General features: G+C 44.4%; 1 protein-coding gene and 1 long non-coding RNA gene across 3 annotated transcripts in view; one reads left to right on the top strand and one right to left on the bottom strand.

Annotated features, from left to right (window-relative positions):
- peak1 (pseudopodium-enriched atypical kinase 1) overlaps nucleotides 1-26,345 on the top strand; it is a 46,034-nt gene extending 19,689 nt beyond the window's left edge. The window contains exons 2-5 of the mRNA XM_076089469.1: nucleotides 1,053-4,518; nucleotides 12,031-12,272; nucleotides 18,508-19,331; nucleotides 22,316-26,345. Coding sequence (XP_075945584.1) covers nucleotides 1,175-4,518; nucleotides 12,031-12,272; nucleotides 18,508-19,331; nucleotides 22,316-23,644 — 5,739 coding nt within the window. The 5' untranslated portion in view covers nucleotides 1,053-1,174 and the 3' untranslated portion in view covers nucleotides 23,645-26,345. The remainder of the gene's footprint in view (nucleotides 1-1,052; nucleotides 4,519-12,030; nucleotides 12,273-18,507; nucleotides 19,332-22,315) is intronic.
- The window catches only part of LOC142947711 (uncharacterized), a 26,401-nt gene continuing 19,455 nt past the window's right edge, over nucleotides 20,486-27,431 (bottom strand). For both annotated transcript variants that reach the window (XR_012953402.1, XR_012953405.1), the window contains one exon: nucleotides 20,486-22,504. This is a non-coding gene — a long non-coding RNA (uncharacterized LOC142947711). The remainder of the gene's footprint in view (nucleotides 22,505-27,431) is intronic.

Raw genomic sequence — 27,431 nt, 5'->3', positions numbered from 1 at the left:
CATGCTTGTGCTCAAGTTTTAAAATGTCAGTCTTTGTTATCTTGCAAAGACTGAATGGTGTGAATTTTTAAACCTTTTATTTTAGTTGCCATTTGGAACCATTTTTGAAATATCCACACATGTGATTATTGATGGCTTATTGCCAATATGTAGTACAGTAGAAGGAGAGTGACATATTTGTTTGGTTGTTTTTTAGCAATATACTCGTGCTCTTTAGATTTAATAACTTACTTTGTGCCAACTTTCAGATTCAAGGTTGTTTACATTCACATCTAATGTGAAGGGTGTAGAAATTGAATCCATTTAAATACATAGACCCCCACTTTTAGAGGACCAAGTACCCACAAACACTTCTCCCACTTGTTGAATTTCAAGTCTAGTTTGTTGGAAAACAGAAAACACAGAATATGTAACTAATCTACATTCAGACTTGACTGCCACCTGTCAGACTTCAGTGCATGTGAATTCAGCTGAAGCACTTCTGATTTCCATTTTCCATGTAATTGATCTAGTTCATAGGATTTAGGACATTAAGTGTTTGATTCAATGTGTAGTATCAGCACCTTTATCTCACCTAAGCCCGGCTGAAACGGCCAACAACAACACAGGACAGCGATTCAGAAATAAGCTCTCTTAATCCTCTTCCTGTCTGCCCCTTTGCTTTTTCAATTCTTACCGGTCCAGTTGAGGGTGTAGGGAGAGACAGATGACTGCCCCGCTGGATAGACAGGCTGCTATGTAGAGGAAGTTTGCCACCTAATGGTGAAAATGTAGCACTACCTTCCTAATTCATTCTCTCTCTCACTTAGTTTATGTGCCTCTTTCTGCCCCAATGTATCCTCTTTACTTCAATTCAGCTCTGTGTGTGAAAGTGTATTCATTGTATAGTGGGATCTGGGATAGTTTGGGTCAATCTTTTGGTTAACGTAGTTTCTAACTACTCTGTGCAGTTAGTTTAGATGATGTATTTGTGCCAAATATATATCAAATAAATGTTTAATTGAAGAAAACTTAAATTCATTTATACCTTTTTCTCCTGTTCTCCTTTTCAGGTGCAGTACCCCCCACATTTGAGGCTTGAATAGTGTTCATCATTGTTGCACTACAGTCACTTCCTCTAGCCCGTAGCTTCATGGAGGGGTTTCCTGTCCACTGACTCACCGGACCAGCAGCCATGTCCGCCTGCAGCACCTTCACCGAACACGTGTGGAAACCAGGCGAGTGCAAGAACTGCTTTAAACCCAAGAGTTTGCACTGTCTGGCTCAGAGTAGTAAAGGGAAGCCTCCTTCTGAGCAGAGGTCCCCAACAATTCAGCAACAGAATCCACCCCCTGCCGGGGCGAGAGCAAACACTAATCTTACCATCAACTCCCAGAGGGCCGGCAGTGGGTCTGCCCGCTCAGGACACTTCCGTCCACCTGTGGCTAAGAAGCCAACCATAGCTGTTAAGCCCACTATGATGCTGCCCTGCTCGTCTGCAGGACTGGATTCAGATGGGAACCTGCAACGGCCGCCAAATGTTTTGGAACAGGGCATAACATCAGCCTTCACCGTCTGGAATCGGAATGGACTGAACTGTAAGAGGCTTGGTGGGCCCAGCAACAACAACGAAGGAGAAGATGGCAGTGAGGAGATTAAAGGTTATAGACAACTTAGCCCAAGGACCCCGAGTGGAAATAACAACAGTGGACTTACAGATGTCCTCAAAGAAATTGCAGGGTTAGGCCCTGGCCCTAGCACCACACCCCTTTCCGGGTCCAAGGATTTGTTTTGGGGAAGAATCAGTAGTTCATACCGACGGTCATTGGAAAGAGGCCTTCCAGCGTCAAGCTGTCTTGCCATGGGAAGCATCACTTGTGGTGGCGGCGGTACTACTCAAAAACGTGTATCACTCAGCGATAGCTCTGAGGTCATCAGCACAGAAGGTGGTCGCTTTTGCTACCCCGAGTTTTCCAGTGAAGAGGAGGATGAGGACGAAGACACTGAAAGGGATGATGATGAACATGAAAGCTGGGATGAAAGTGATGAAGAGTTACTAGCCATGGAGATCCGAATGCGAGGCCAGCCACGGTTTTCAAATTTCCGTGCCGCCACAATGTCTCCGGTGCCCTTTGCTGCAGGGAAAAAGTGGAATACCGTGCCACTTCGCAACCGCTCACTGCAGCGGATTTGTGCAGTGGACTATGACGATAGCTATGATGAGATCTTGAATGGATACCCCTCCATGGACTCCAATGGAGCTCTTCTTCCTTATGGACCCCATGACATGCAAGGCAGTGGTTTCCTATCAAATTCAGAGTCCACCACTTCTCCGGAATCCTCGTCATCGCGACCAGAAGATTCTCAAACAACTTCGAGCAGTGGGAGCGGTGCCCCCTTTACTCTTCGAAATGGCTTGCATTCTCCCACATCTTCTAAGGCACCTGTCGTCTGCACTTCCCCCCCCAAAAAGGAGCCCGTCCACAGAGCTCTGAGTCCACTCAAGGTAACTGAAACACACAAGGCTGTCCTGGCCATTAGATTAGAAGAGCAGGATGGCAGAGAAGGCACGCCAATGCCCCAGGCACTTCCAGGTCAACCTGTCACAATCAGTTTTAGTCCCACAGAGGAGCAGGCTAAACCGTACCGTATAGTGAATTTGGAAAAATCCCTGATCTGTAAGCCTTACACCGTGGTGGACGTGTCAGCATCCATGGCCAACAAAGACGAACAGAATCTAGACTCTACTCCAAAACCCAAAATCCTGTCAAAGCCTTGCAGCCCTACATCGTTTTGTAGCTCACCTTTAGGTAAGCCACTGTCTCCAACCTCCCCTCTCTCTCCTTCTTCTCCTGTGATGCCAACATCACCCACATCTGTAGCAATGCCAGGTACCTACCGTAAGAAATCAGGGAACATACGCTACCAAGAGGTGTGGACATCAAGCACAAGTCCTCGCCAAAAGATACCTAAAATGGATCTAGGGGTTGGGAGTAATCCTTGCCCCTCCATCCCTACTCAACACCTCAGCCACAAGTCAGCTCCCACTTCTCCCATTGCTGGGCTGTCTTCCTCCCGAACTGTACCTGTGAAATCTTCCAACTTATCAGAGATCAAGTTTAACAGTTTCAATAATGCAGGCATGCCTCCTTTTCCCATTATAATTCGAGATGAACCAGCCTATGCCCGCAGCTCCAAGAATGCTGTTAAGGTACCTATTGTTATCAATCCAAGTGCATATGACAACCTAGCTGTGTACAAGAGCTTCTTGGGACTCAGTGGGGAACTGCCACAGCCAAAAGGGGTAGGCAGTCGGGTAACAAGCCATACTTATGAAGAGATTGGGTCCTCTGAGAGTGTCCAGTCCTCCTCAACCGAGAAAACCATCTCTGGTAGAGGCACATCAGAGAGAGCCTCTTCTGAAGAGACAAAAGCTCCACCTGAGGCAGTGTCAAGAGCACCAAACTTACATCTTCGAACCACTACAGACTCTAGAACTGTGACCAACACTGTGATGAGCTCTACAGTTGGAGCCCTCTCTCCCACTACATCAATAAATTCCATTCTTGCCATTAATGCAAACCTACCTAAAACCAGCCCTACTGCCAATGCTGTTGCACACACTTGCAAGACAAGTGAAGACGCCACTTGCAGTAAAGATGACAATACAGACTTAGCTTTGTCCTCTGGGACCGTGGCATGCCATAGGGAGGAGGCCAGTGCTGTGCTTTTACAAATTGTTGCCTCCATCCAGCCTCCACAGTCTCCTCCAGAGTCGCCCTCAATACAAGTCAATGATAACAGCTCTGAGGAGCTTTACGCCCTCCCACCTGATGCCATGAAGGAGACTCTCACCCGGCCCAAGTCTCTCTTTTCCGCAACTGACAGCTGTCTTTCCAAACCCAAAAAGGACACGCCCTCCAAAGTTTTGTCGAAATCCCAGAGTGCCTCTGCTGCCGTCCCACTCTCCAGCCCCCGGTCAGAACCCAATGCCCCCTTCCCCCCTCCTAGATCTACATCTTCCCCATACCACGCTTCTAACATCATCCAGAGACATTTTGGCAACTGGACCAAGAGTTCTGCCTCCAGTTCTCCTGTACGACCAAGTGAAGGTGAAGCAAGTCCAGGTGGAGAGGGGAGACGTCTTTCAACGGAAAGCTCTAAACCCAAACGCTGGATCTCCTTTAAGAGCTTTTTCCGTCGGCGGAAAGATGAGGATGAGCAGAGAGAGAGGGCGGAGAGAGAGAAGGACAAAGGCAAGCTTGTTGGGCTTGACGGAACCGTCATTCACATGCTTCCACCGCCACCCATCCAACAGCATCATTGGTTCACCGAGGCCAAGCCAGAGGATCCCACACAGAAACCAACCATCGTCTTCACCTACAAACCAGAAAGCGGCAGCACCCCTGGTGACGGAGAAGGAGAACTAAGAGTAGAGGAGTGCAGAGAAAATGCACTGCTGCCACCTGATGAGAGCAAGGAATCTGGACCTCTGAGCCCCGGGCCAACATCTCTTCATCTCATCAGCAAGGATTTCAGGTACTTGTCCAAGATTGTCCAAAGTTTTAATGTCTGATGCCACTGTATTGAAAGATACCCCATGACCAGAGTAAAGCTTGTAACGGTAGCAATTCAAAGTCCCCAGTTGGTAATATGTTAAACATGAGAATACTGTGAAAAAACACAAAAGATACTAAACTAAACACCTATTGCAGAGGACTCCCAGATAAACCCAAACCAAGAATTAACAAGGGCAAGGTGCATATGTCCCTTTGTATTAGTAAGGGTTAATGAGGATCAAAAATTGGCATCTTATTATTTGCTAGGTACGCACGCACTCGGGCATAAAGTACATAAAGTAGAAAAGACCTGTAGACCGAGACAGTTATGCCTCAACTGACCTTCAAGGGGAAGTTTTTCCACCAGAAAACACTTTAACAGGGATTTGTAAAAGGTAAACGATACTTTGAGCTGATGAATATTGCTTTTACATTCAATATATCTTTGTCTTTAAAGCCTGCAGTGGAATTTTGGGTAATCTGTCAAAGTCCACGCTTGCTCTTCCTTCATCACCTCTCACTGAGCTAATGAATTATTTCACATGCAATGCCCGTATTGCCATCACCCACATGCATTCCCTTCAGAGCACTCATGGCCCCCAGCTTATAATCAAGATGCTCAACCTTTGCTAGCTGCTCCTCCAGAGTGCTATGGATGCTTCTCCCACTGTCATACAGATCGCTCATCACAGATTCTAGAGGTGTTTGATCTTAATTTGGCATGTCTGCTCGCCGACTGCATGGACACGCCTATGTGGTCTCCTCCTTAATGCCATCTATTACCTGAACAGCATGCTCTGTGCTCAGCAGGTCTCCCTTCAGAATGGGACCCCACAGTGTGTTACAAGCCATCCAACAGCAGTTGGATCCACCTTTAGTCTATTAATCACTGCTTTAGATGGCATATTCCCTTTAGCCCCTCAAAGCCTCAGTCTCTCTCTATCACACACACACACAGTAACTCACAGCCATCGGTCTGCTTGGCAGTGCAGTTGCTGTATTCTTGCATAATAAGTTCATTATTTGTCACTGACCTGCTGTTGCCCTTAGTGTTCATTTCTCGGGGTAAGTTTCCTGCGGTGTAACTAATGGTGCCAGATAACCCAGATGTGCCAGAAACACTTTATTTTCTGTCCATAATTATAAGCTTTTTTTTCTGCTGAACGTGACTTGTTTATGCATTAGAAATTAAGCTAAGTGCCGAGATATGCTCAAAGATAGCGATCAGTCAAATGGATGCTGCGATGGCCAAAACAAACCCTCATTCATCAGGAAAGCTGTGGAGTGAAAGTACTGATAATATATGTGCAGTACTAATCACTTAGACAGCAAGTTGGATAATGCACACTCCATCGTTGTTTTAGCACAATATTTACAAGCTTACTGTTTGTTGACCGCAGAAAGATACATTCAAACTTAAGATACCATGTACATGATTGGATCAATGAAGTCTAGTAGGGTTAAAAAAAGATCTGCCTTTTTACTTTAAATTTAGGAAAACTTATCCCAAGTTCTACAGGATGTGATTCAATAATGAATCGTCTGACTCCTCCTAATGTACCTGGCTAATAGTAAATAGTAATTTCCTAATAAATCTCATCAAACCTGTGCTGTGTTTTCAGTGTGTGTAACATTCTGTACATGCATGTGTTCCCCACCCAAAGAAATCCAAATATATGATGCAAACTGACTATTAGTAACTACTAAAAGAAAAGGTTCTTTTGTCACAGGAAAGCATTTACTGTTAGAAAGTCGGCTGCTCTTAACTCAAGCTCTCCAGTATTTCCTTACTATCTGGTCCTGGGGTGTCATGTTATTTTCTGAGTGAGAGAAAGCACACTCCCGTTCACTTTGTAATCGACACAGAAGACTAACTGAAGCCAGACACTGTGCAGCATTTGGACTTTGGTGTATTTTGGGCGATGTAACGGGAGAGTGTCATCTAGCTCCCAGTGTGTTTCACACGATGCATCCCACAGCCACTGATTAGTAGGAATAGCGCTGTGGAATTGTTTGCTCAGCATTCATCACACCTCCATACCGTTTAGCTCATGATCAACTTGTTCAGATGTTCATCTTCTCACCTGATCCGTCACATTTTGACTTCCACCTTCCTCTGTCTACTCTTTGTTTTTCTGCCACCGATATATCATCCATATCTTCTGATTTGTTTTCAAGTCGGTTGTCTTGCCACCATCACTGTCTCCATTTGGTGTGATTTCTGCTCCTCTTCCACGCCACATGTCTCTCCTTTGAGCCCGGAGCACTGTGAACTCTCCAGTATTTCTCTCCTCCATCCTGTCAGCAACTCGTCCCCATTCTGTCTCCTTTACAGCTTCCCTGCTTCTCCTCTGCTCCGAAAGTTTCAGCACAAGTCATCCAGTTCCCGTCTCTTCTCATACTTTATAACAAGTGGCACAAGAATCAAGTCTGCGCTGTCTCGGTAACGCCATGCTGAAACTGGCTCTATGATGGAGTACTGTATGTAGAACTCACTTCACACAGAGGATGATGGCTTACTCATTATTTATTTATTTGTCCCCAGAGTGATGTCAGCAGTGAAGATGAACTAATACAATATTCCTCAAACTAAATACGTCTCCTGTTTATAATAAGCAATTAGGACTGAAAAATACCAAACATCTGTAAAAACATGAATTTACTTATATGCTGCCAACAACGTTGACACTTACTATGATTAGTTTCTGCAGTATTCTACACAACACATTCACATACTGTCTAGCCACAATAATATAAGTCAATGCAAAGTCACACTTACAGCAGACCAGGTGTAATACATCACACTTTACAGCAGCTCAACTTTGGTCTAGTGTGCCTTATCTGAACACCCGTCTCTTCCTTTGTGACCCTGCTGTTTACAGCCTTCACTATCCCATTTAATGATTAACTCATTAAGGTAGCGGTGTTACTTACCTGTCTGTCTGATGTTTAACTCAGGTATTGGCACATGGTTTTGAGTTGACCCATAAACAGAAAATAGCTAAACCTCGCCCGCCGTGCGTGAGCTTGCTGTGTCGGTGTGAAAGAAGATGTGACAAAATCAAAGGCTGTAGAAAGAATGTATTTGTGTCTCACAGGGAAACGTTCTGTAGTAGCTAGTCTGATTGTTATTACCTGCAGTCCCTCCAGTTTTAAAGAAGGTTGTATAGATTTGTTTTGTTTTTTGTGCTTCTGCAAAGTATTGGAGCTTTAAAGTATTTTTGAAAAATGTGTGTGTGCAACCAAAGCCGTTTCTAAAATGAGCTATTTATTAGTTAATCCTTGCTGTTGAAAATATGTCACCATAACACATTTTGAGTCCCACATGCTGGCATTAACCTCCTTTGCAGACATATCGTGGTATTGTACGTCTCCATGTGAAACAAATATGCAAATGTATGTTGTAGAGCAGAAAAGGACTTCTTAAAAACCTGACTTGTCTCTGGGTAAACCGACCGGCAGGTCAGTGATTTCACGTCATGAACAGGTCACACGGGTCATTCTGCAGACCTTTTTGTTTTGATTGGCAGATGAGGAGTTAACAATGTTTTTTTTTTTTTTTTTTGACTAGAAGCCATTTTATTGGCTTAGGGTGGGCGTGCTCTGCAGCACTAAAACACGTTACCGTAGGCAGGTAAAAGCATTGAAAGAGGGAGAACGAGGAAAGAACACATGCAGGGAAATACTTTTTGACTCTTCGCAACCGGCCGTCCTGGAATTCCAGCTCTACCTAGAATGTGAATTCAGCTTTGCCTCGTATTCAAGGGTTCTAGATGGGAAGCTGTGTGAGCCAGTACAGTGGGTAAGACCTGAAACCCTTTGCTTTCATTCACTGCTGTGATTAGCTGTGACCATTTAGGCCATTCAAAGCCCTGTTGACTCAGTAGGGAGGGGAGGCTTTTTGAGATTACCTGGACTGTGTTGTGGATCAGAGATTGTTGATTTGAGGTCTGTGAAACAGTGAAATGCACTGGGGCAGCTTCACACTGTCTGAACAAGTCAGGTCCTGACATTGAAACTTGTAGCAGCCATAAAGGTATTCATTGTGTCAAGGGCCTCTCAAGGTGTGTTGTTCAAACAGGATTATGTTCTGGGAATTGTCCTCTTTGTGGTTTAATGCTCTCTTGTGTAGTTTTGTAGACTGTGATCTATTAATGGTTTGGTTTTCAGTAGGACTTATATTACTTGTACCCTTGTGTACAATATGTTCAGTTAGTTAAAACCAGAACTATGTTCTGACACCTGTTCGTGTAGACAGTATAGGGAAGAATAAAAGAGGAAACATGTACAAGTCAGGCCACTGGCACATTTTTTATGTAAATTTTTCTGCATCTATTATAGTACACTTTATTACAGTATACGCGGTTTTATTTGCAATTTTACTCCTTCTTTACGCCGCCATCTTTTCACAGTTTACTTACTCTTTGTCTTCTAGTCGGATCACAACAGCATGATGGGCCTTTTATATCCACTGTCTGCTGTTGGCAAGTGCAAAAGTAATGCACTGTGGCATCTCAGAGGCTATTGATCGGCCCTCTTTAAAAGAGACACAGAGGACTTTTGGGCTACAAAGGCGGATCATAAACATGTCAGCTGTGGTGTTTTCCTCAGACACAGAGCCCCGGGGTGGAGACAGACACATGGGCAGCTCGGTGTTTTCTTTGAAAATATTGCAAAAACGCTTTCGTATGAAATGCTTGTCTCCAAAACGGCGGTGTAATAGCAATTGTTTTTAGATTAGCTTCCATTGTGTCTGGAGGACATGCTAATGATATTAGATTTTGCCGAGTTTAATCGTGGAACTTAAACCTTAAAAACATCTGTATTCTAAGCCCAACTGTGCCAGCGTCAGTTTCAGCACTTTCACACTCTTTGTAACTGAGTGGAATAACTGGCCAGCTTATTGTTTTTCTTTTGTTCTTCTTACATGTGCTCAAGACGCTGTAAAAATGTTTTCTTGAGGCCCAAAACACTCAGGTGGACGTCATCACCTGAGCTGCATATACTTCTTCTTAGTAGGGACTTTTGCACATGATCACATAAATCATTAATCATATTAACAATAGTCAAAGGAAATGACACATCTGGTTCAGGCTAATACAAACATTACTGGCATCTGCCTCACCCACGACATCACCTGCGGCTGTGGCACCAGCTCTGTGAACTTTTTGTGAACTTTTACCTTTTTGTGTTTTACTTTGAGCTCATTTTTATATATTTCCTTTATTATTTAGCATAAGGACAGAGAAGATAAATAGATAAAGAAGATTAAAACAGCAGTGCCAGAACCGTGAACAATATGCCACCACAACAACATCTGACATTTAGAGCAGGTGGCAGGGGGGCCAGCCACAGGTGCTTTGTGTATTACAATCAGGGTTCAAATACAGTAGTTTAGAATGTCACCCGACCTGGGTGGTCACAACCCAGGTGGCCCGAGGATGTAGTTTCAGGTCACTTTTAAAGGCCACGGCTGATCTGTTATCAGATCACAGGGCAGTAACCAGGTTGCTTTGGGTATCTTATTTACTGTGATCAGAACGACTGATCCCAGGTGGCTCTCCATGAAACACCAGCTGTTGAGGTTCAATCGGCACAGAGCAGCAACACACAGATGCCCAGGTGACTGAAAAAAAACAAATCTGATTGTGACTTGATGTTGTTGTTAACTTTAATTAAAAGCAACGGCTTTGTTGAACAAAATGTGATTTTTAGTTTTTTAGCTTTTCTTATTTTTGTGCAGCTGCACTTGTCCTTCACTCCCTGCTTCATCCAGATGCCGTAATACATTAGTTTGCATTCTGCATAGCACATTGTCGGTGTTATTGCGTGTTAAGTGTTTTGAGATGAACGGCTGTGTAAGAATTTGACATAATGCTGTTGGTTACTTAGCAGCTCTAGAGCAGCCAATGTTTGTGTTAGGACGGGATGAAAGTACATCAGCTAGTTAATTGAATATTGACATTATGATACCAAAAAAACAGATGTAGAAAGTTTCATATAACCATCAGCAATCTCAAAACTTGGGTCTACATTTGACAGACAAGACTTGCTACATTTGAAAGGGCCATTTCTTAATTATTTTAAGAAAGAGTTTTAGTGTTACATGTTACATATAAGATGTGCTCGGTTCAAAAACTTCACATGGCACCGTTACAATTCAAACTGGTTTCCGACCACTTCAGACGTGTCAAACATTTTTACTGGCAGCGCGATGATATGGTGACGCACACAGGCCCACGTGTGCAATTGTGGTCCTGTCACTTCCTGACGACGACACACACCGTATGTGGCGGATCACCCGTTCAACTTGCGTCGCTGGAAGCAACGAGCTACAGTGTAGGACACGTCTCGTCAGAGCATCCCTTAGAGCCTTCACACTGTGATTGGAGTCACTGTGCGATCTCAACACACTCTGAGTAACTGTAAGCCATGACCTAGATTTCTAGTGCTCAGCTAGACCAGTGTCGGTACGTTATAAAGTATATGGCCGCCGTTATCGGGAACATTATCTATTCATCTCTGTGAGAGCAGCGTTAAAACACATAAAACGCAACAGATCATCAAGACGACAGACGTCGTGTTTCCTAACGCCGCACTCCTTACTGCTCACATGAAGTTACAGTTCACATCAATGTCACTGCACTTTAAATATATCAGTCAGCAGACAAGGAGATCAATTTATTTTTATTTTTTAGTCTATCTTGTATGCTGCAGAATGCCTTAATACACTCCTGCAACTTTGTTCTGTATCTGATTTTTCTTTCTTTAAAGACGGCTAATAATCACATTTAAGTCTGTCACCTCATCATCGCACCTTTTGATCAATCTGCCGTGGTAGATGAAATTCATCTCACCTCATCAAACACCTCAAACCATAGACCCCCGCCGTCACAGAGGGATCTTCAAAACACATTCTCACACACCATTGTGACCTGCTTTGTCGCTTTCTTACCCTTTCCCTCAGGCAACGTATGTGTAGTTGCATATAAAGTACACCGGGCTTCAAGAGCCCCACGCTTTACAACTGTAACTCTAATTCATCCCTTGCTGAGAAGAAAGAAATGAGCCGACAAAGAGATGCAGAAAGCTTGGAAAAAACAACTGCCCAGACAAAAAAAAGCATTGTTTTATGTGTTTTCTTCATATCCTGTGATGTTAGATACAGTTATCTGTCATAGACAAAATGAAAGATGACAGACTGAAGCCCTTATCAATAGCAGCTTGTTTATTACTATAAACACTGCCGTCTCAGCAACGGAGCTCGCTATCATCATCATCCGGTTCTTTTTACGACTTGTTTTGCAGAGATTTTCATGCAGAATTGAACACCACCACCACCAACAGAATAATCAACCAACTCAACAATATTACCGTAGATAACAAACAAAAGGGAGAAAAGAAAACAATGCTAATTTAATCAGACTTAATGCAGCCAGTATTTCACATTTTCATAACCGTACGAGCCATGCCTCTCTCTTGTCATCTGCAGCCAGGTACCAGTCAGCGCCAGCAATGCCAGGGATCGGGAGCTGCCCAGTGTCGCCTCCCTGCCTGCCAAAGTGAATCTGGGGCTGGTGTTTGGGGAGGGGGGCCATGCCAGCCAGGTTGCCCCACCAGCCTCGGCAAGCGAGGGCAGCGCCAGCCTCGGAGAGCCAGAGGAGGACGGGAGTCGCTCCCACCGCTCCCACTCTCCCGCCTCCAGCCACTGCAGCGCCACGTACACCAACCTGGGTAAGAACGACGCATGCGAGACGATGTGTTGGCCTTCGACTTTTGTATCATGAAGCTGAAAGCATGTACATGAAACAGAAAGACCAACACGTGGTGATGCCACAAAGTCTGCAAGCTTTCATTGTTCAATGATGTTTCTTTTGCGTAGCATTGGTTTTCTGTTAATCCACTCACCACAAAGTGACAGTACGCTATAACTGCCATTACTTTATGCATTAACTGATTTTCACCTAGATTTTATGTTGTTATGCTTATGTTAAAATATGTCAGTTTCCTTCTGCAAAAGACAGAAGGAAAGTTATTTAATGTTCTCTTTTAGCTCAAAATATACTTCATGAAAATAGGTGAAGAGAAACATGCAAATAAGCTGCTGATGGTGCGCCACAATCCCTCAGAGTAGAAAAAAAGAAGTCTGCAAATGGTGTATTTTTCAAATTTGCATATGTTTTTTTTATAATGAATGGAATTTTATAAAACTTAAAACATATTTTTATTTTTTGAACCAAAAAAAAGCGTCAAATAAGTCTCAGTGTGGAGGTTGTGTTGAGCATTGCTGTAACGGTACCTGGAGTCAGTGGATTGACAGAACCACAATCTGTCAGTCCTCAGTATCTTCAGTTCACAAAGTTTGACTTTCCTTCAGCATCAGCACACCTCCTCACGTGACGAGTCATAATTAATTCCATGTTAAACAGCTGGAGCTCTAACTCTTGACACATCTTGTCACATGAACGCAGCTTGTAACTCTGAATCTAGAATAACTCTAATTATGTTATTTCCGCTTGAGGTAGAAACTTTTTGCCCTGAGGTTGGTTCTCCTGTTTTGTGGGGCTGCTTGTGTCTCTGTTGGGCCCATTCTCATCGGGGCCATTTGCTCTTCTTTTTTTGGGGATGTTTGTAAGTGTACAGAGTGGATCGCTCACTCACATGATTCAACAGAAACCCTCATGTTTCCATCTATCAGCTACTCTTTGTTATCTTCTCTGGCTTATTGCTTTTGTCTCTTTCTATTGTTTTGTTTCTGAAAAACATATTTGAGATGAGATGCGTTTGGGCTGCACTAAGAACCACATTACAATAGTATGAATTGCACGACACAGAGCTGCTATTAGTGTCATAAAAGCTTTTACCTGTATATTATATCTGAGACTAATTATTATGATATCTTTGTTCTCTAATTATCCCTAATTGTCTAATCTGACGTCTCGATGTTCAAGTCCATTTTGAAAAAGGCATGAAAGTCTCTGTGGCACCTCTGCAGCCTGAATTATTCACCAGCAGGCAATTAACTCATTTTCAGATTCCTCCTCTGCTCGTAGTAAACAAATCTAAAAGTTATCTTTAATGAAACAAATATTGTGTAATTTCTTTGCATACATTTCCAAATGAGAAATCTGAACATTGGACAAAGGAGAGTCAAAGGTTTTTACAGAGGGAGTTTCTGGATATTTCTTTTCATTGCTCCTTTATGTGCCATAAATCAGGCTATGAATGAACAAACTCCAAAACCCTTCAGAATATAGATAGGAATGAAACTGAGTGCTAAGTGCTACTGAAGTGGAGATATCTGGCTCACAGTATGAGAAAGAACCTCATTTTGAGAGAACAGCCATACAACTCTTATTTTTTCCTTTATTGCATCTTTATTAACTCTGAAATGGTAATATAAATATGTTTCCTCACATTAGATTAATATTCTTTAGCTTCCTACCTTTCAAAGGAAACCATGAATATGCATGTGAGCCTCATGGTTATGGATCTATCCCTGATTCATTGTGGCTACGTGTCTGTGACCTCATTTGAAGCTAAAGATTGGTGTAGAAATAACGGTTTTATCTGCTGTAAGGTAAAAGCTACAGACTGAGTCTCACTCTCAATGCGTCCCGTATACTACATGGACACGATGAGCTGCTTCAAACACCCTTTTGGTTTTTTGAAGAACAGTGTTTCGAGTGGTTAAAAATAAAGATTTGGAAGAGAGACAGCGGTGCGCAGATATTTTTTTCTTTCTTTTTGAAAGCAATAAATCCAAATGGCAAGAGAGACCATTGTTGTTGCTTAATTCCTGAAGCTTTTTGTCTCAGCGGCTCATGACAACAGACATAGAAAGAAATACATCAAATATCTACATCAAATATCAAGGAGGCCCAAATCCACTCTGTGCTTTGTATTCAACACCACGATGACAAAGTTCCTCTCTGACAGTCCCCGTTTCATCAGTAGATGTTGTCAGCAGATCAGTATTACAGGTGGTGGAGCGATGAGCACATTACGAGCAGGCTGTAAGAGGTAGGCTCAGCTGTCAAACATCGCTGGCCACTTCAACATGAAGCTCTCTGTGTGCGGGGAAAGGATGTTGCTGTGATCAAGTGGTGAGTGAGAGGAAATAGAAGCACAAAGTGGTAGGCAGTGATTGGGAGTGAGGCTTTATTTTGGAGCAGATGCATTGCGGAGGTGCTTCACTGTGTTGTGTTTGCTTATATAATTGTGAGCTTAAAACGGTGTGTGTTTCTTCTTAAGGGATTCATCAGAGACTAAGTGTTTGTTTGTGTTTATATGTCGATGTTGCACTTTTTTTTTTACAAGGGTATGTGCAAACTGTGTGTGTGTGTGTGTGTGTGTGTGTGTGTGTGTGTGTGTGTGTGTGTGTGTGTGTGTGTGTGTGTGTGTGTGTGTGTGTGTGTGTGTGTGTGTGTGTGTGTGTGTGTGTGTGTGTGTGTGTGTGTGTGTGTGTGTGTGAAAAGCTCAGACTGCACACTGGCTCTGTGGACCGATATATTGTGAATGTGTTAAACGCTCCCTGGATGACGCATGATGAGCTGCCCGCAGCCTGATTCTACTCCTCTACATGCTGCTAATGAGCACAGTAACACACAGTACAGTGTGATGTCCGCTTGAGGTTTCCTCTTCTATCTGGGCTACTTTACGTGTCACATTTGAAAAAAAGAGAACAGATTTGCCTCCGCTCTCTGTCTCAGTCTGTCTCTCTCTCTCTCTCTGCCTCTGTCTCTCTCTCTCTCGCTCTCTGTCTCTCTCTCTCTCTCTCTCTGCCTCTGTCTCTCTCTCTCTCACTCTCTGTCTCTCTGTCTCTCTCTCTGTCTCTCTCTCTCTCTCTCTGCCTCTGTCTCTCTCACTCTCTGTCTCTCTGTCTCTCTGTCTCTCTCTCTCTCTCTGCCTCTGTCTCTCTCTCTCTCACTCTCTGTCTCTCTGTCTCTCTCTCTCTCTCTCTGCCTCTGTCTCTCTCTCTCTCACTCTCTGTCTCTCTGTCTCTCTCTCTCTCGCTCTCTGTCTCTCTCTCTCTCTCTCTGCCTCTGTCTCTCTCTCTCTCACTCTCTGTCTCTCTCTCTCTCTCTCTCTGTCTCTCTGTCTCTCTCTCTCTCTGCCTCTGTCTCTCGCTCTCTGTCTCTCTCTCTCTCTGCCTCTGTCTCTCTCTCTCTCGCTCTCTGTCTCTCTGTCTCTCTCTCACTTAGTGTCTCTCTCACCGGCTATATACTCAGTACACTACACACACACTTGTGTTTTAATCAGAGCATCAGGCTGTAGGAGGCAGAGCTCTCAGTGAGAAGTCTCCAGTGTTGGTGGGAGCGCTGAGCCTGCCTGTTGGCACCGGGCACACACTCTCAGGGATGAAGCAGGGGAAAACGTTTCAGTCTGCCTCCCCGCGCTGCTGCTGCACCGCGTTTGCCTAAAAACTTTGAGTCATTAGTGGATTTGAGGTAGGCTTGTTTTTCCTCCTTATCTCTCAGTATTCCTCTCTTTAACCGCCTGTCCCTCGTATTTCTCTCTCTACTACCGTGTCCCTCCTGCTCACCCCCCTTCTGCCCTTTTGCATTTCTTTTCCTCTGTCACTTCTCTCACTTGTACCACCTCTAACCACCCACTCTTCTTCTCTGGCTTCATTCCTCCCCTCTGTTCCTCTTTATTCTACCCACTTCCTCCATCGTTTTATTGGAGCACGATGGCTAAACTGTAATCACTCTGCTACGGCAACAAGTTCCTTCATCTCCTTGCAAAGAAATGTTGGTGAATGCTGCTCTCTGGACTTGTGAATGCATTGCCTTAATGAGGCATTTTCAAAGGTATTTAATATAGATTTTATACATCAATACATTTTTATTTCACTCTATGAGGAGATGACCTAAATAGCTAATTATTCTGTACCATTTGTGAATTGTGCACTTTAAGAGAAATCATGAATCCAATCCTGCCAGATAATGTGTGATGCATGTGTTGGCAGTGGCACCCGGATTAATGTTGAGGAAATAGAAGGCAGTAGCTAAAGAGTTGTTTTGGACACATGAGGCTCAGTGTTCGAGAGGAGAAGAAAATGCAATTATCTATTTTTAATCCGGAACAGATTTTGGAGGGATTGGGACTCTCCGCTGTTTTATCTCCTGGAGATGAACACGGGTCAAACACAGTTTAGTTGAACAGCAGTGTGTTTTGAATCTTTTGGGGGGTTTCACTCTCACCATTCATCGGTCACGCTGTCATCTGTTGCATTGCTTGTTTCTTTGTTTAATTGAATTGCCAGGCGCAGACAGGAAAGCAGGTTCCATTTTAAAATCGTAGGCCATTTTTTCAATTTATTCTGACATTCCGATTTTGCCATTTTTTTTAAACAAGTAATTGATCAACCCAAAAAATAATTGCCACATTAATCAATATTGTAAATGATACTTAGCAGATAATTAGCACTCCTTATTTCATCAAGTTGTTTGTTGTAAGGTGATCTGTTCGCATGAGCCATATGGGGTTTCAACCAGTCCATGCAGGTTGTTTCATCATCGCATTTATCCCTGTGTATTATGATTATGAAACGTATTCTTGATTTTGATAATCACAGACGGAGTTAGTCTTATGTAATGTAGTTAAATCACAGCCACATTGCTGCAATAAAAGACGTCTGCGACTGGACGCGGGAGACTGTTGTTTCTTTGGATGGATTACTGCAGATTGGTGGAGGAACACATTAAATAGAGCCTCCCCGTTCCAGGGAGGATTACCAAGACTCATTTACTTCATCCTGACTCTTTCTTAAGGCTTCTTTTGCTTTCTTAAGATGATGGCAGTGTGTGTCGCACACGTGAGGACTCGCATCACTCATATCGTTTAACAAGAATTTGATCAGTTAGCAGTCGGGGAAATGGTTTCTTCAAGCAGATGCCTTCACCGTGGGGACGGGAAAAGTAATTTGGCAAAAGATGTGACTCTGAAAGACATCATCTTAAAACACTCTGCAGCCTCTCGTCTGCGCAGTAGGGTTGTCTGTGACCTCGTGCACACATTCAGTTAAAACGTACTGAATTCCCATCGTGCACGCTGCACGGCTTTGTCCTCTTCATCTTGTCAGGTACTTGTCTTTGACCCGTCTGCCTTTGTGGTCCTCGACTCCAAAGGACATCGAGGGAGTCCAATCAACCCCTCAACCCCCCCAAATTCCCTCCCACCACAATCCCAGAAAAATAAGGTCACTTGAAGCCAGTGATGAAAGTGCTCTCCATGCTGCCTCTTTTTAAGCCCCAGTGCACAACCGAGCTGCAGATTGAGTCGGGCAGCTGGATGGTTGGTGGGTACGACTTGTGCCCAGCTGTCCTGCTCTCTGGCTCCAATCTTGCTCAGGGCCACCAGATCCCTCACGTGCCGCAGCACACAACCTCGGCCTCCCGTCTTCATGAGGGGCAGCGAGCCAGTGAGCGGCTGGAAACGCCATGTGGGAGGAACAAGAAGCTCGGGGGAGGGAAGAGTCTGGAATTTTTATCCTTTTCAGCTGTTAGGAATTCTGATTTTTGACTTTTGTGAAAGTCACATTCAGTAAATCACATTTGATACTTTTTTTTCTTTATACATATCTTATTCATCCAGTCGTGACCTTTAAAGTCCTGAAACATTTGTTGGCCAACATTTATACAATGAATGATTTTCTGCCCACAGGAAAAAGTTCAATCCAAAACCCTCATTTAAACGGCAACGAGTGGGAAGTCCTTGTAAAAATGACAACACAACTTTAGCATCATAATATATAATTATAAGGTGATTGTGTTTTGAGATCATGTAAAAACTGCAGTGGAGTATAAAGTACAATATTACCTTTTGAAATGTTGTGGAGTAGAAATTATAAAGTATAAATTTAAATTGTACAATAATGAATTCAATGAACTTCGTTACTTTCTACTGTCATATTCTATATTCTTATTATAGCAATACACACTTTGTTGTCTTCCTTTCCCTCCAGGTCAGTCCAGAGCCAACATGATCCCACTGAAACAGCCACGAAACATCAAAGCATCCAACGACACCTTGGCCTCCATCGACCTGGACGGCCTTGCAGACCAGCCAGCCTCTAAGGCCACACCACCACCACTACCTAAGAAGGCTGTACCGCGCTCCACCACCGAACCCAGCCTGGCGGGCAAAGAGCCAGTCCAGGGAGGCCCGAGATCTCGGGCTGAGGCGAGACCTGGGGGCACCAACCTGAGCGTGGCCAACCCGATCTACGACTTGGACTCCACCTGGGAGACGGCGAGTCAAGACTCCTCTCTCAGCTCCGAGCCTCATCGGGTCCACGACCACGAGAGCGGTGACTCCTTGGAGAGGCCAGCAGCTGCCGCGGCTACCACCAAGGGCCGTCCGGCCAACAGCGCGTCCTCTCTGGTAGCTCAAGCTCCGTCCGCTGCAGCCACGGCTGGCAGAGAGAGGAGGGCCTACCCAAGTACAGAGTCTCTGGCTGGAAGGGGCCGGACAACAGGTCGAGGTGCTGCTGCTGCTGCTGCTGCTGCTGGAGGCTCCAAACCCCAGAGACCGGCTTTGTACAGGGGGTTGGACAGCTGGGATGAGGTGGTGGGGAGGATCCGCGGGCTCCACACGGACACGCTGCGCAAACTGGCCACAAAGTGCGAGGACCGCTTCATGGCTGGTCAGAAGGATCACTTGGGATTCGGCACTGACAGCTGGTCCCACTTCAGGCTGACCACTGGGAAGCCCTGCTGTGAGGCGGGGGATGCTGTGTACTACACCGCCTCCTACGCCAAGGACCCTCTGGTCAACTACGCCATCAAGGTGAGATGTCCGGCTCTGCTTATAGATCAGCCTTCAGATTGACTACTTCCATTGTCATGCACAGCACAACACGAGCATAATGTTCCTCTTTAAACATGCTGCCTCTAGCCTCAGGGCCCAGAGAGATGTAAAGTCAGGGCTTCAGCGATACTTTGATAAAACTATTTGTCGATCTGGAGTAAATTAAGACGTTCTCTTACTCCAGCTTGTCCAGTGTGAGGATTTTCTTTTTTCTCTTTTATAAATTTGTGAACTGAATATTTTTGGGTTTCAAAATGTGGGTTGGACAAAGCGAGACATATAAAGATGTCACCTGAGGCTCTGTGGAATTGTATACTTTATAAAAAACTCTTTCTTTTACATTTCATAGGCCTAATCAAAGAAATAATTAGCAGATTAATCAGTAATACAGATAATTGTTAGTTGCAGCCCTAATGCAGATAACCTATACCTGCGATCATGACATCCTCAGACTTTGTATGACCCTGAAACACTTTCCAATCAAAGTATTTCAAGTTTTCAACCATCCAGATGGACTAAAACAAGCAACAAACCCCTGATTTACAGCATCTTATTAGTTTGAATTCATTTGTATTTGTTTGTTTGTTGGGTCCTTGCTTTGCTTTCCCTGCATTGAGATGGAGTCTGGTGGTTGCCGTCCTTGCAGTAGATTTATGAAATCCTTTGAGTTTTTGTGCTCAGGAATCTCCTCCCACTCCTTCAGCTGAAGTGGAGGAAGATGTTTGTGCAGAAATATTGGCACTTAAACTTTGAGCCCTCAGGGCACGGCCTTGTGAAACAAAACCTGTGTGATATTTTTAGTGCGGTGCTAATTATTCACAATCTACCTTGAGCATGTCTGCGTGAATTCTGGACTCTCAGAGGAATTCAGAGTGAGTGAGTGAGTGAGTGAGTGAGTGAGTGTGCTTTAAAGCTTCGTAGTATCTCTGAAATGTCAGCGTTAAGGAATCAAGAGGGAGCAACACATAGAAGTGTCTGTTAACCTGGAGCTTTGTTACAACTAGCAATACTAAACAATATGGATCTTAACAGTGAAAAGTCTACAAACATGTCCTCAAAGAATGACCAGGAGGCAGCTGGAGTCTCAGAGCCAACAGGTCTAAACAGAGATCCAGTGAACACGCACATTCCTAAACAGTTACACGGATCACAATTTATTAAACTGTATGTCAAAGAAACCACCGAGGTTCAAGCCGCCTAACAGAAGTAAAATAGTGAAATGACTGAGGTAGCAATTGTTTTGGCTGATGTAGTACAAATGGTGGAATGCGGTTCATAACGTTAAACTTGAATATGTCGGGAAAAATGTCAAAAACCTTTCAATTAGTTTGGACAAAACTAATGGTACATAGTAAAAATAATATTAATAATTGAATAATGCTGTCATAATTATATTCTTACGTAAACATCTAATTTTTAACGTCAAAATTCAGTTTAGTATGAGAGGAAAAAAGCTAATTAATTATAATATTTTGCATGATTACATTTCCCTACCAGGTGTGCATTAGACAACACTCAGTGCGCTATAGAAACAAATGAAATGCAGTGCCCCTCTGATGAAATCAGACAAATTATGTCGTCCTTAACAATACAGGATACCAGAAATGATACTTCTTAACACTATACCTGCTGTGTTATTGAATTCATTTATTTTTGTCCTCACTTTTTCTAAGTCTTAAGATCAAATTCAATCATTTTATTTATTGAAATGTTTAGATTTTCTCCCATGAATATCTCAATAACATGTCGGGACTTCTCTGCTGGTATTTCAGTGAATGTGAATGTGTGCAGAGAGCGATCCTCTCCGTCACTCGGCTCGTCTCGTCTGTGCTGTGATCAAAGTGTAGCTGCAGAGAGCTGCAGAGGTTTAGGAGACGGAGACTCTCACTCGCTGCTGTCGCTGGCAGCCTGACGTCTGCTCGCTGCTTCTCTCCGCTCTATATGTCATTAACAGAAGTGTTCACGAGAAACACAGCGAGACAGAACACATCTTTGATCTCTGAGTTCTCCTGTGCTCAAACGGATTCTTTTGTTTGTGCTGATGTTGCGTGAGATTGCCGTTTGTTGAAAAGTCTCCTGCGGCAATTTCTGCTTATTTAATTTCATCAAAATGTATAGCAGTCTCTTCATATCATTTTCTACAAGATAAACATTTAAATGAACAAAGGTACAATCATCAGCTTTCATCATTTAAATGTTAATGACATTTCAAGCGTGTTATAGGAGAAGGCTGGCATGATTACGTATTCACTTTGGTCCATGAAAACACCAAAAGCATCAACGTGTCAGGGGGCCAGCTAGCTCTCTTTTCACTCTGCATGCAAACAGCTGAGTGAAACCCTACGAATGTCTCCCGGCAGACACTCTTTTAAAATGTGTGCTGGTATTACATCTCCCCCTATATCCACCCAACCTTTGAGCATGGCTGTTCAGAGCAACTTTAAACACTTTTTACTTCCGACATGGTCGGAAAAGCCGCCATCCGACCTGGCTCTGATAAAGTATTCCCCAGCGGCCCTCAGGTTGGCTCTCGGTGCTCTCAGACTTCACTACTCCGTCTGTGGCCGCAAAACCCATTCATCCTAACTGAGGATGTCAATCTTTAAAACAGCTCTCAAATAAGAGGTAAAAAAACAATGTTTTTAATTAGAATCATGTCCTGAAGCAGCTGGGCTCTGTACTTCTTAACGAACGTTACTCAGAGAGGCTGCATCTCACACCGTCTAGCAGCAGGACGGTGTGAGTTTGACTCAAATTAAAGCACAGTGCCCATGTTCATATTAATATAGATCAATGAAAGTGCATTTTTAATGGTTCTTGTACAACAATGGAGCTCTATGACACAGAGGAAGAAGATATATTGGGCTTTTACACAGCCAATACTTTAGTAGTAGAGTCTATTTTCAATTCGCAAATAGCTTCATCCTAAAAAAGTAATGAAATATTGTCTTTCTTATCTCCAGATCTGTCGGAGCAAAGTGAAGGAGACTCAGCAGCAGTTCTTCCACAGCCTCGCAGTGAGACAGAGCCTGGCCGTGCACTTCAATATTCAGCAAGACTGTGGACACTTCCTGGCGGACGTCCCTGCCCGCCTGCTGCCCTGGGAAGTGGAAGAAGGTGAGGAGGAGGATGAGAAGGAGGACGTAGACGGGCTGAAGGAGAAAGAGAAAGAGATTAAGACTGAAACCCAGGAGACGGCAAATGGTAAATTGGACGAAACCCGAACAGCAGGTCACATGAACACACGCCTGAGGAGCCGAGTGGTGGTCATCACTCGCGAGGTGCCCTTCCAGACGGTGGCCGACTTTGTCCGAGAAGGCGCGGCGCGACACACTCACAACCCGGAGCTGTACGAGCGTCAGGTCTGTCTCCTGCTGCTGCAGCTGTGCTCCGGCCTGGAGCACATGAAACCGTACCACGTGACCCACTGTGACCTGCGACTGGAAAACCTGCTGCTGGTCCACTGCCAACCTGGCAACCTGGACATTCTTGAGCCCAACAACAACAGCAACAGCAGCGGCGGTGGCGGTTCCAGTGCGACCTCCGCCGGCGCTGCCGCCAACGCTACCTGCCCCGCCCGGCTCATCATCAGCAACTTCTCACAGGCGAAACAGAAGAGCACCCTCATGGCCGCCGACCCCGGTACGCTGCGCGACCAGTCGCGCCTGGCGCCCGAGATTGTCACAGCGACGCAGTACCGCAAGTGTGACGAGTTCCAGACGGGGATCCTCATCTACGAGACGCTGCACCGGCCCAACCCCTTCGAGGAGACGCCGGAGCTGAAGGAGCGGGAGTACACCTGGGCGGACCTGCCGCCGCTGCCCGTTAAATCGCTCTATTCGCAGGGCCTGCAGCAGCTGGCCCGGTTGCTGCTCACCGTCAACCCCTCTGAACGGATCCGCATGTCCGAGGCCCGGGCCTGCCTGCAGTGCCTGCTCTGGGGCCCCCGGGAGGACCTGTTCCAGGCGCTGGGCTGCAGCAGCACGGGCCCCATGTCGGGGGCCACCACCAGCCAGCGCGAGGCCACCCTCCAGAACTGGCTGGACCTGAAGCGCACGCTGATGATGATCAAGTTCGCGGAGCGCTCGCTGGACGTGGCCTGCGGCGTGAGCCTGGAGGACTGGCTGTGCTGCCAGTATCTGGCGTTCGCCACCACGGACACCCTGAGCCGGGTGGTGCACATCCTGCAGCAGTCCCAGAACCAGAGCCAGCCACCACCGCACGCAGCACCGAGCCAAACTCAAACGCACCACGCGCACACCCTCCACCTGACTCAGGCACAGCCGCTCTGAGTTCCCTCCGGCCAGCTGTTACTATGGCAACAGATCCAACCCCCCCCCCCGTGCGGTCCCTCTGCTGACGCTAATGTGTGATGTGAGCTAATAGTCAGCTTTGTTGTTGCAGCAGCCACAGGGCTTCACCGAAAACTGAACAGCTGGTTGTGCAAATGTCTGTTTTCTCTTCATGGACAAGACGATCCACAGACTGAGACAAACTGAAGCATTACAGCATGTTCATTGTTCACTTCATCACGCGTTAAAAACACTCCACCAGTTCTACATTGAAGAGATTTTACCAAATTTTAAATGTGTTTTTTTAAGCTAAGTTCTGTAAGAGTGCAGAGTTGTGATCGCTACACATTAGAGATGGTTTGCTGCCAAATGGAATACATTTTAGATTTCTTTTTTTTTTGTGTTACACATTAATATTCTAAAGAAAAGTTAGATTCCCTCCAAGTACTGTAAAAGGAAACGTTAAAAAGAAATGGAGATTTAACTGAACTATTAATTCGTCAAATGACAGATTGAAGGGAGGTCATATGAAATGAAGGGAATCGGAAAGAAGAAGAAAGTTCAAAAGAAACGTGCTATCCATTGATGGATTGGTCTTCAAAATCTAATCACAGTGAGATATTTTGATTTCTTATCTTAGACTGATGCAAAAGTGAAATATGTTTGACCACTGAAGCCAAAGATCTGCCACAAATTGTCCATTTAGGCAGCTAGAGATACTTTTTTTTTTTTACCAGAAATGTGTATTATAGTTTATTACAAAATGCAGTCAGACATGAGTACATGGTTACAGTAACTAGATTTGTTGTTACTCCCAAAACTTGCACAGCAGACACTCTGAAATGTCCGTCTTTATGGTTTAAGCCGGTCTGGAGCTGAAATGAACAAACGTTGACCCTTAAAGCTGTTGTTTCATGCCGTGCTCAACACTTGTGCACGCGGCTTTGGACGAGGTAGGTGATGAACACTGAGGAGTCTTCAGAGCTTTTAGACGCTTTGGAGTTCAAACGGGACACAACTGCCCCGGCTGTTGGTCTGGTTTCTTGTGAGTATGTGCAATGAGTATCGCTGTTTGTCATATCCGTTAGGTAACAGCGTATGAACATGTGTTACGCAGTCTTTACTTTTGTACATTAGTTTTGTGGCACATAAACTGATTCACTTCAGTTCAAATTCTGCAAATTCAGAACCAGTTCGGTGTAGAGAGCTTCTCACAGTGGATGGGAGACGGGGATGTGTTCAGGCACTGCAAAAAGTTCTTTGTCCATAGTGTTGATTTTTGTCAAGTTGTTTTCGAACGGTTCCGCGTTCACGGATGACATTTTGCACATTCGGTCCGACCGTCGGTGCTCCTCGATGGAGGCCGAGAGCACGGTGACGCGGGAGAGACTGAGAACTGGATTTGGTTTGTTTTGCAGCGTGTGGAATGTAAAAGTTTTCCTGGACTGAAACGGACATCTGGACCTGGTCTCGTGCGCTTTTCGGAGACGCACTCATCTTCCAGCTGAACCACTCAGTCTCACGCATGAACTCTTTGGACAATCGACCACAGCCTCCGAGAGAAAGTCAGCCACTGAGACTCGCTCCCATTCCTCCCGCCTCGTTCGCCGTCCGCGTTGTTGTTCTCCGGCCAACAGGACGACAGATCCTGCATTGACGCTCGCCGCTCGTCGCTCAACACATTCATTCTGCTTTAATGAAATGAGCTCTGGGTTATTGATCTGTACCTTTCAGCCTGGAGTCAGTGTCGCATGTACACAAGCCTCTGCTTCCTCGTAGAAATCAATACACATGAGTTTATTTGTTGTTATGATGATCAAACACCCCGAAAAGCATCTCAGCTCAAAAGATAACAGTGCTCTGTTTACTTCTGAGTAAAATCTCCCCTTGATATGCCTCCAGGCGGACGATGCTTTCAGACTGCGTTCTCAAGTTTACGTTATATTTGCTCTGGTTAACTGCAGCAGTTCAGCTTGTCACTGGGGGGGAGGGGGAGGGGGGTCCGTTTGGGATCACGATACTGTGATCCTTTTACTGCAGACGTACAGTACTAGTACGAGACGTTATGGTCCATGGAGCGGAAAGCAAAAAGAGACAAAGCAGGTGTGAGATTGTTGCAGCGTTAAAGGCTTTGTGTGCGAAGGAATGTGTGTGGACAGCACTGGTGGCTGTCCTTGAATCTGGAGATTCAAGCCTTTATATAGTATACATAGTATAAATATATATAACCTTTATCTATTTTAATCCACACACTATTTTGTCGAGTACGGTGCACCTCTATTTCTGTCGTTAGAGAGTTTAAATATCATTCATCCATTTCTAAAGCTTTACTTGACGTTCTTCGTCCTCGGAGTAGCTCTCACTGTCCTGAACAAAGGATACGTGAATCACATCTCATTCTTCAAGCAGCGCGGCGAATACACAGAACAATGTACAGTATTTTTACCCCTCTTGTAAAGGTATCTGCCTAGGAGATGAACCACTTTGAAAAGAGGCTGAAGGAGGACTTTTGAGCGCACCATTAAATTCATCAACTGTGCGGCCGACAGCGAACACTGTTTGTTTGCTCTGTCTCGCTCTTTGCATTGTTAATTGCCACTGAACAGAAAAAGCGAAGCTCTCTAAGGCTTTCTATTAATATGTGTACAGTTTGTCTCCCGGCCTGCCACCATTTATTGTTGATCAAGTTAACCAACAGTAACAGAACAATAAATATATGTTTTTATATATATACTTGGTGCCATTGTGTTATTGCTGTTGTGCTGATTTAACCCTCCAGTAGAGAATAACAAGAGTTTATAATAGCTGGACTGATTGCAAAAAGACAGAAGTGGATGACGGATTTATGGCATTTTATTCATTTTATAGTCTATTTCTCTGCTATGCAAGTCATTTGGTGTGTACTTGGGTAGATTATTAATAGTTTATGCAGTAAAACCTTTTGTTTCCAGTCATTCTGAGCCTGGACTGATGCTACAGATTTCATCAGTCCACTGATTTCACCAAATAGGAACCGTCGACAAGCCCTGTGCTGATAATGAGCCTTTTAATTATTTACAATGACCATACTAGAACGGGAAACATATTAATCTTCTCTGAGGTTTCAACATCAACCAAAGAGCTCGAGAGAAACCTGCAGTCTTGAGTGTTTGAATAGGATTCTGAACTTCTTGTGTTTTTCTGCTGCCTGTGTATCTCAGAGATTGAGAGCAGTGTGGGAGTCCAGAGAGTTATTTAGTTAATCTTAACTCTGATGTCTACGTATATCGATGGGTGTTTTTCATAATGTTAGATTTAATTTTTAAAGAAACTCATATTTAGTTATAGTTCCCAACAGCATCCCCAAAGCACCACATGTCTTCCCTGCACGGTATTGACCAGTAAAGTTAGGGGACTCTAACTGAGCATTTTAACAAAAGTCAGGGTATGTACGTCTAACTAAAACATGTTGTTGACATTTCATCTGTTTTAATACAAAGCTGAGCGGCTGACACTGACAGCCAACATCACTACAGTAGCTCCACCAGCAGAGGGAGACACTCAAAAGGCAACAGAAAACCCAGAATGCACCATTCTCCTGCTGTTATAAACTGTTAGTGTTTACTTTGACTCTCATTTTACAGGACGAATGTGAAAGCAAAAATGTATCCAAGCATCTAGAGAGCCTCATGATGACAAAGTCTAACCATGATGCTGTCTAGACTGTCTTGACTCTATTGCTTTATTTCTGACCTTTCAGATTTAGTGTATTTCATGTTGCACATCAGGGAAATACCTCAAGTGGAGT

Source organism: Anarhichas minor, unplaced genomic scaffold, assembly GCF_050575085.1.
Source record: "Anarhichas minor isolate MPS153535 unplaced genomic scaffold, ASM5057508v1 ptg000011l, whole genome shotgun sequence".
Classification (NCBI taxonomy): domain Eukaryota; kingdom Metazoa; phylum Chordata; class Actinopteri; order Perciformes; family Anarhichadidae; genus Anarhichas; species Anarhichas minor.
This window is presented reverse-complemented; position numbering and strand designations above follow the sequence as displayed.